At 48.7% G+C, this 8,867-nt stretch overlaps 1 protein-coding gene across 1 annotated transcript in view; it reads left to right on the top strand.

Moving 5' to 3' along the window:
* The window catches only part of SYMPK (symplekin), a 32,901-nt gene that overhangs the window by 1,963 nt on the left and 22,071 nt on the right, over nucleotides 1-8,867 (top strand). The window contains exons 2-8 of the mRNA XM_006911812.3: nucleotides 1,754-1,877; nucleotides 2,007-2,072; nucleotides 3,322-3,375; nucleotides 3,467-3,540; nucleotides 5,793-5,919; nucleotides 6,599-6,848; nucleotides 8,155-8,325. Of these exons, the coding sequence (XP_006911874.2) occupies nucleotides 1,754-1,877; nucleotides 2,007-2,072; nucleotides 3,322-3,375; nucleotides 3,467-3,540; nucleotides 5,793-5,919; nucleotides 6,599-6,848; nucleotides 8,155-8,325 (866 nt within the window). The remainder of the gene's footprint in view (nucleotides 1-1,753; nucleotides 1,878-2,006; nucleotides 2,073-3,321; nucleotides 3,376-3,466; nucleotides 3,541-5,792; nucleotides 5,920-6,598; nucleotides 6,849-8,154; nucleotides 8,326-8,867) is intronic.

Here is an 8,867-nt window from a genome sequence, read left to right as displayed (position 1 = left end):
AGGAAGAGAAACAGGTTTTGAGGAAGGGACATGCTTGGCATATTCAGGGGACAACAAGGAGGCCAGAGCAGCTGGAGCAAAGAGGGCAGAGAGGTAAACGAGGGCAGAGGTAGAAGGGGTGAGTATATAGAAAGTCTTCTAGGCCCTGATGAGGACATTGCTTTCTACTCGAAGCCAAATGTGGGGATGACAGGCAGCGGGGAGACCAGGAAGGAGGCCGTTGGACAGTCGTTCATTCTGTAGACACAGTAGGAAGAGAAACAGGTTTTGAGGAAGGGACAGGTTTGGCATATTCAGGGAACAACAAGGAGGCCAGAGCAGCTGGAACAAGGAGGGCAGAGAGGTAAACAAGGGCAGAGGTAGAAGGGGTGAGTATATATAAGGTCTTCTAGGCCCTGATGAGGACATTGCTTTCGACTCGAAGCCAAATGTGGGGATGCCAGGCAGCGGGGAGACCAGGAAGGAGGCCTTTGGACAGTCGTTCATTCTGTAGACACCTGTCGAATAACTACTACGTGCAGAATATATGTTCCTCTTAAAAGATGCATCTTTTTCACCCTTCTCAAATGTTTCCTAACCGTTTGTGTAGTATCCTTCAAATCTTTTCCCATGCACGCAAAAATGGCAGCTGCACTTATGTCAAGATTACTGTGTATATTAACTCATCTACTCAGGATAGTCCTCAGAGGTAGATGGTGTTGCCACCATGTTTCACAGAAGGGAGAGCTGACTCGGGTCAGCCTGTGTGTACATACACAGACGACAGAAGTGGCTTGAATTGCACATATTCTGTGATCCAGCAGGCTGTTGTGGGCATCTTTATGACTATAATACACGGATATCCAACAAATGTTTTCAACCGTTTCCCTCATCTTTCGCTTTTTGGTTGGTTCTTTCAGTTTTGTTTTGTTTTGTTTCATTTTAACTTTAGCATTCATACATGATTCCATTTCTTTTGTAAAAAGGGAACATACAGTAAACATTATCTTTCACCTTATTTATTTTCACTGACTATATGCTGGAGCTCAGTGTTTATCAGTATATATAGATTTGCCTCATTTCTCTTTTCCCCTTCCTCATTCCTTTTCCGTGTTGCATAGTATTTGATCATGTGACTGTATCATAGTTTTTCATCCAGTCTTCCTATTTGAGAACACTTGGGTTGCTAATAGTATTTTGCTATTATGAATAGTCCTGTGATTGATAGTCTTCTTATTTCAAAATCGTGCCAGTGTGATTTGGGGACAGAGGCCCAAAAGGCTCCCCTCCCCACCCCTTTTTTGAAACAACTCCGTAGCAGTCCAGAAAAGGGCCGAGACATAATTTAACTAGGCCTTTTCAGATGTATCGAGTCCTTACTGTGTGCAGGACTTTGCGACATCTTCTTCAGAGCTATGCTTTAAAGAGCTTGCTCTGGCATCCAGTCCAGAGGACAGGCCAGAGGGAGAGACAGGACTCACTGCGGCCAGGGAGATGGCTGCCGCGTATTCATTTGCTCCGTCATTTGGCAGATGTTTGTGGTCAGTCTGCTACGTGTAAAGTACTGGAGATGAGGCTTGGTACTCCACTAGACGTCGGTCTCCACTAAACTACAACCTCTGTGTCACAGCCCGAGAGAGACCTTGAAGTAGGAAGGGCCTTCAGAAGACCCAAAAGGGACAGACAGGCTGGAAAAGAGAGTTGAGCCCTTTGTGGATAGTGGGATGAAGGTCTGGCCCACCCACAGGGCTTCATCTGTCTGTTTCTTCTCCAGGGAGTACTGGACAGCAGCCATGGCAGGCAGCAGTGGGGACAGCATCACTCGCCGGAGCGTGGCATCGCAATTTTTCACACAAGAGGAGGGGCCGGGCATCGACGGCATGACCACCTCAGAGAGAGTGAGTATGGAGAGACGGGCTTGGAGCAGGGAGGGCCACAGCCCCCTCCAGGTGGCAGAGCCCAGGGAGTGCCAAGGGGGCTGGGCTGGCAAGGCTGGCACCGTCACCTGCCTCTCTCTTGCCTTCCAGGTGGTGGATCTCCTGAACCAGGCAGCGCTGATCACCAATGATTCAAAGATCACAGTGCTCAAACAGGTGAGGGAGGGGGCATGGGAGCCTGTGAAAAAGAAAACACTGGTAGTCACACTCGTGTCCCCCTTTAAGCACCTAGGATGAGCCTGCGGTGGTGCTCAGTGCTATACAGGCATGCTCTCCCTTAATTCTCACAAAAGCTCTGTGAGGCAGCATAATTTCATCCCCATTTTATATAGAAAGAAGGGGTCTCGGAGTGTAAATAATTAGCCCAAAGCCACTCAGCTGGGAGCTGGCCTAACAGGGACCTGAATGCTGGATTCTGCCAAATCTTGCGCTCTTCATCCTTGCATTTCTTCTCTGCCAGGGTCCTGCCCTGTGGGGAAGACACGCAGGTCACGAGACAGTGAGGACCCAGAAAGCAGGGCTGGGATGGAGGAGTCCGGGGGGGTGGCTCCTGAACCAGCCTAGGGGTGAGGAGTCACGGAGGGCTTTCTGGAAAAGGAGACACCTGAGCCGAGGCCTGGAGAATAAGGAGAGGGACTCGAGAAGAAGATACAGTAGCTAGTTCAGAGGCAGAAGGACTTGGGAAATTGGAATAAGGGGAGCGTAGGTGTGTGTGGTTCAGAACTAGAGACAGGTGGAGGTCAGAGATTGGGGAGGGGTTCAGGTTTCCTGGGCAAGAACCCCAGTTCTGCTACCTGCTCATCGTGTGGACTTGGGTAGCTAACTTCACCTCAGCAATAGCGTGGGGACTGATGGGGTCTCCAACGTTGGTGGGGCATGGCCGTGAGGGCCATTCAAGCGCCTCGGGTTGGAGAAGCCCGGCCTGCGTAGGTGCTGGGCTTTTATGAGAATGTCTGTGGGGAGGGCTTATTCCAGAGAGCCTGGCAAGTATAGGGACCTTGGGAAACGGGTTCCCACTGTCACAAATTGTAGCAGTGGCAACGGGGAGTGGAAGCAGAGGGAGAGGGGAGAATTGATGGATGAGCCTCAGAAAGGCAGGAGTCCTGTAGCTCGTCCCTCTTTGCTTCAGCCCCTTGCGTATCATGTACTCACTGCCCACCGGGACTCGCCTTGTGAGATCTTATTGAAGCCTCACGACAGCCCCAGGAGTTGGTATTTAAGATCCCCATTTTCAGAAGAGACTCAGGGAAAGCCATTTGCCCAGCCCGTGGTAGGGAGTGGCGGAGCCAGGTTTGAGCTGCTTTAGCCACCGCCTACCCCCATGCTCTTTTCCCCTGCACGCTCCTAGCCGCACCGATTGGACCCTATACACGTGTTTCTCCTCCCATCCCCAATCTCCCTCCAGGTCCAGGAACTGATCATCAACAAAGATCCCACACTACTAGACAACTTCCTGGATGTGAGTGGCTGATGGGAGAGCCAGGGTGTGGGTATGGGGTAGGGGTGGATCCTTGTACAGCCCTGACCCACCTTCTCCCTGACCTTGACAGGAGATCATCGCTTTCCAAGTAGACAAATCGATTGAAGTACGCAAATTTGTCATCGGCTTCATCGAGGAGGCATGGTATGGGGTGGCACAGGGAGCCCCTGGCAGCACCCCCGGTGCAGTCGGCCTCTTCAGCTCCCGGCCGGGCCCTGCCCGAGAGTCCCGCCCTCTGCTCCCCAGACCCATCCCCCATGCAGACTCCCCAGCAGATGTGTCATAAGGTCATCTGTTATTTCCGCTGCTTCTGCCCCACTTCACATCTACAGTGAGGACTGTTGGCTCTACCTTCAAAATGTAAACAGCATTTGACTATTTTCGGCCACTTCCCATGCTGTCATGCTGGTCGAAGCCGTCATTACTTCCTGCTTGGATGGCTTCGGTGGCTTTCTGTTGGGCTTCCCTGCTTCCACTGTCTATTTTGTTTAATTGAAATGATAGTCACATAACAGAAAATTAACTGTTTTTAAGTGAACAATTCAGTGGCATTTAGCACATTCACAATCTGGTTCTAGAACGTTTTTATCTCCCCCGCCAAAAGGAAACGTCATCCCCATCTCCTGCTTCCTTCGGCACATGGCAGCCAGAGCCACCCTGCCAAAATGTACACTCGACCTTGGCACACTCTGCTCTGAGATGTCCACTGACCGCCGTCTTGCCTAGATGGGAACCCGAGCTCCTCCCCCTTCCGCCTGTCCTCCTGGCAGCCTCTCTGATCCTTACTCATGTCCCCTGGCTCCCTGGCCTCTTAGCTTGCTGTGCCTGCCGGGGACACTCACCTCCAGGGAGCCACCTGGCTTACTCCTTCTCTTTTCTCCGGTCTTCCTCCGAAGTCCCTCCTGGTTGTGCTAGTACAGCCCACGCCTCTCGCACCCCGTCTTCGCTCCTCTTTATAGTGTTCTTGGAATTACCTTGTTGCTTCTCTGCCCCACAAAAACATAAGCTCCCGAGGGCAGGACTTCTCTGTATGGTGGGCCACTGTGCCCGTGTCCACATAGGAGGGGCTGAATACCTATCTCTTGAACAAGAATTTAATCATAATAGTAACCACATGGAACCTTTACCATGCATTGAATTAAATCCTGTCCTCAGTTGTCACTTGTGATCTTTACAGCAGCCTTTGGGATGGAGACTTTGTTTGCCTTCTTTGTAGAAAGGGAAACTGAGGCTCAGAATATGAAAGAGACTTGCTCAAGCTGAGTCATTTGTTTATTAAACGTTTACTGCGTACTTTGTAACTGGGAGGAAATAAAATAGCCCCTACTTAGCGACATTTTCTAGTTGTCAGGCACCGTACTAAGCACTTTACCTACCTCGTTATTCTGTCCTCAGAATAACATTACGTGTTAGTTGTTTGGCTTATTTAACTGAAGGCAAAACTGTGACTCTAGAGAGGAAGCGAGTTTCTTAAGGTCACACAGCCAGTAGGTGGCAGGCCTGGGATTCTAACCCATGTTAAATTTGGCCATTACTCAAATTCTCAGTATCTACCTTTTACTGGGAGAATTTGTGGTAAGTTTTCTGAGCTTCTAAAAAACTATTTGTTCAACCGATAATGTATTATATGCCTGCTACGTGCCAGGCACTTGTGTTGGCCGTAGGAATATGACTGAGTAAAAACACATTTTGTTCCGGCTTTCAGGTAACTGACGGTCGAGTTGTTTATCTTTTGACTAATTATCTTAATATTTAATTTCAGATTATAACATGCTGTGAAAACGATATTCATGCTCTGAGCTCTAGGTGTGGCCTTCTCGAATTTCTTTATTTATTGAACAAATATTTATTGAAGGCCTTTCATTCTTCAACAAAAAATGGGACTCTGCTAGGACTCAGATCGAAAAGGGCCCCCCTTTCAGAGCCCTCAGATTTAGGTAAACAAATGAGTAAACAAAACTAGTGGTTACATCAAGTGAAGTGTTTTAAAGTAGTAATGGCTAACGAGTGCTTTCTATACTGCTCTAAGCACTTTACATGTATTGTTGCAATTTTCGCAAGTTATAAGGTAGGTGCTGTTCTAAATGAGACGTTCGCCCCAACTCACACAGTTATCTGGCTCTGCTGCCCCTGTGTGAGCAGCAGCAGGACCCTACTAAAGCAGAAGAGTGGGGGCCGCGTGAGCGATAGAGGGTTCAGAGGCAGCTGTGGCCGGAGGTGCCAGTCTCAGCTTCCGGCAGTGCCGGCAAACAAGATAGGTGCGGTCCCTGACTTTGCCCACCCCCATTCCAGTCTCCTGACACTCCGACCCTGAGTCCCCTTCCCTCGTGGACCCCACGTTCCTTTCGTCTGCCTAGAGACCACCTTGACTTTGCCTTTCTTCCTCCATCCCCCAGCAAGCGAGACATTGAGTTACTGCTGAAACTGATCGCGAACCTCAACATGCTCTTGAGGGACGAGAACGTGAACGTGGTGAAGAAGGCCATCCTTACCATGACCCAGCTCTACAAGGTGGCCCTGCAGGTGCGTGCTCCCTGACCTGACAGGTCTTGTTTGTAGACTCTTCTGTCAGAGGTCAAAACCAGGGTCAGATCAGATTCTTTCGGGCAAGATGTGCTGTTGATCGTTGGGAAGGGACAACAGAGACATCTGATGTTGTCTAATGGGCAGCATTAGCCATTAACCTAAACTTGGCATCCACTTATCTGTGCGTTTATGCATTCAGCAGACGGTCTCCGAGTACCTCCTTGGTGACCAGGGTGGGCCAGGCCTGCCCTCGTGGTGCTCCTGGCCCAATGAGGGCAGACAGACCCTAACGAAAGTATCACAGAAATATTAATTGTGGACTGTAGTTACGTGCTATAAGGTAAAGAACACACCATGGTGTGATGTTCCTTTAACATTAATGAAAAAATGAATCCATTTAATCTCTGTCACCACCTCATGAAGTCAGCATTATTCCTTTGTCTTAAGATTTGAGTCTTTATCACTGGGCTCTCACTGCGAACCTCTTGAGGACGTGACCACTGGGCCCTATCCCCGGTATCACCTAGCACGGGGCCTGGGACAGGTTGTAACTCAGTAAATGTGTCCCAGGTAAAAGTATTCATCATCATTTATGGGTCTCTGGGGAGTGGTAGAGTTGGAAATCGATGTCTTGTCCCTGTTTCTCCATCTCCTTTCCTGCCTGGCCCACTCCCAGTGGATGGTGAAGTCACGGGTCATCAGTGAGCTCCAGGAGGCCTGTTGGGACATGGTGTCTGCCATGGCTGGGGACATCATTCTGCTTTTGGACTCTGACAACGATGGTGTCCGCACCCACGCCATCAAGTTTGTGGAAGGCCTCATTGTCACCTTGTCACCCCGCCTGGCTGACTCAGAGGTGCCCCGCCGCCAAGAGCACGACATCAGCCTGGACCGAATCCCTCGTGACCACCCCTACATCCAGTACAGTGAGTGCCACCCGTCAGCTGGTGCCGTCTGTCTGTCATCGCACCAGCCCCCGTCCACTTCCTTCTCCCCTCCTCTTGGTCTTACGTTTCTGGAGACAGTATAATGCAGTGGTCGAGAGCCCTGACACTAGGTTCAAATCCCAGCTTCAACACTTACTCGTTATTGAACTTGGACAAGTTACTTGTGTCTGAAGTTCATTTTCTTTCTGGAAAATGGATGCGATAGTAGTACCCCTTTCACAGGTTTGTAGTGAGGTTCCATGAAGATGTGAGCACTTCATAAATGCTAGCTAGTTTTACTGTCTTCCTAATTGCAAATTCTAGAAATAGTACACGCACACTACTGAAGTGTCAGGCAATAAATACGGAGGGGTGTAAAGGGGAAATACCCTCCCCCCAAGTCCTGTTTCCGGAGGTAAATAATGCCGAGTGTTGTTTCCTTCCAGACCTTTTCTCCGTAGAGACAGATATTTGTCTGTATGTGTTCATACTTTCTGCATTGCTGGCTTTTTTGTTTATAAAAAATAGGACCGTGCTTAATATTTTCAGCTGAGAAGCATGAGAGTGTAGTGGTTTGTGTTTCATTGAAAAAGCGACCTGTTCTTTCTGAGTCTGTTTCTTCACTGGTAAATTGGGGGTCATTGTTATAGCATTTGCTTTAGGGTGTAGTTGTGAGCATTTGGTAAGTTAACGTGGCCGGCGCAGTACGCATTCCACAACCGCTAGCTGTTCTTACATACTGTTTACCTTTTTAATTCAATGATGTTCTCTTAAGTTACATCTTTCTCTGTCAAAGTCATGTTCAGTTGCTATACAATCTTTCATTGTTTGGTTACATCTATTTTTACATTCTATTTGTACTCACTGTTTCAAGTAATGTGGCATCCAGTATGTTTTTGCATAGAAAACGTCCAGAAAGATATGCAACAAAGTTGCAAAGGGTTAACTTTTGGGGACTGGATCAAGGAGGGTGGTAGTACAGAGGACTTTGAGTGCTATGTCTGTGTGTGTGCACATACATGCATATTCAGAGTTTTATATTATCATGGTTCGTACAGTCAGATTCATGTAGTGGGATATTTAAAATTATTTCTGGTCATTCACTGTTGCAAGCCCATGCTTTGAGCCTCCTCGTCACTAAATTTTTGTATTTATTAATAGTCTCATAGGACTCATCAACACTAGATTTGCTGTTTTTCAGCCATTCACAGCCATCCATGTATCTCCTTTTGGCCCCACAGGCTACTCTCTCCAGAGGCCTGGGAGAAAGGCTTCTACTAACTGGATTTCTTCTCTCCCTCATTAGATGTGCTATGGGAAGAGGGCAAAGCAGCCTTGGAGCAGCTGCTCAAGTTCATGGTACACCCCGCCATCTCCTCCATCAACCTGACCACGGCACTGGGCTCCCTCGCCAATATCGCCCGCCAGAGGCCCATGTTCATGTCTGAGGTGATCCAGGCCTACGAAACCCTGCACGGTAGGCTGGTCCCCTCCCCTTCCCCACGTCACTGACCGGTCCACTCTTCCCTGAGGAAATGCGAGCTCTACGTAATAGGCCTCCGAGGGATTCGTCATTAATCTACTAGGTTGTGGACACAGGGAAGGAGTCTCTAGATTAGGTAGGAGTCTCTTGGTTGCATGTGACAGAAACCTGGTTCAAAGTTGGATTTTATATTGAGGTATGTGTGGGTAAAATGATACGACGTCTGAGAAATACTTCAAAATATACCAGCTTCCTCCTGCCCCCCAAAATAGCAGGGAGGATAGAAGAGCCAAGATAAGCGAAATGTTGACGGGTGGATGGTGATTCATTATACTGTTTTCTCTACTTTTGTGCGTGTAAGAAAACCAGAAAGTCTGGGGTTGCTGTGTGAGCGTGTGCAGATCACGGATCTGTCTCCATCGCTTGGTTCTTATTTTCTCCACGTTGGTTTCATTCTGCGTCTCTTTCTTTGGGGTGGCAAAGATGGCCCCCAATAGCTCCAGGCTTCCATTCTGTCCACTTGGCAACCCCAGGGA

The sequence above is a fragment of the Pteropus alecto genome, unplaced genomic scaffold, assembly GCF_000325575.1.
Source record: "Pteropus alecto unplaced genomic scaffold, ASM32557v1 scaffold194, whole genome shotgun sequence".
Classification (NCBI taxonomy): domain Eukaryota; kingdom Metazoa; phylum Chordata; class Mammalia; order Chiroptera; family Pteropodidae; genus Pteropus; species Pteropus alecto.
The sequence above is the reverse complement of the archived record's forward strand: the minus strand, read 5'-3'. Positions and strand labels throughout refer to the sequence as shown.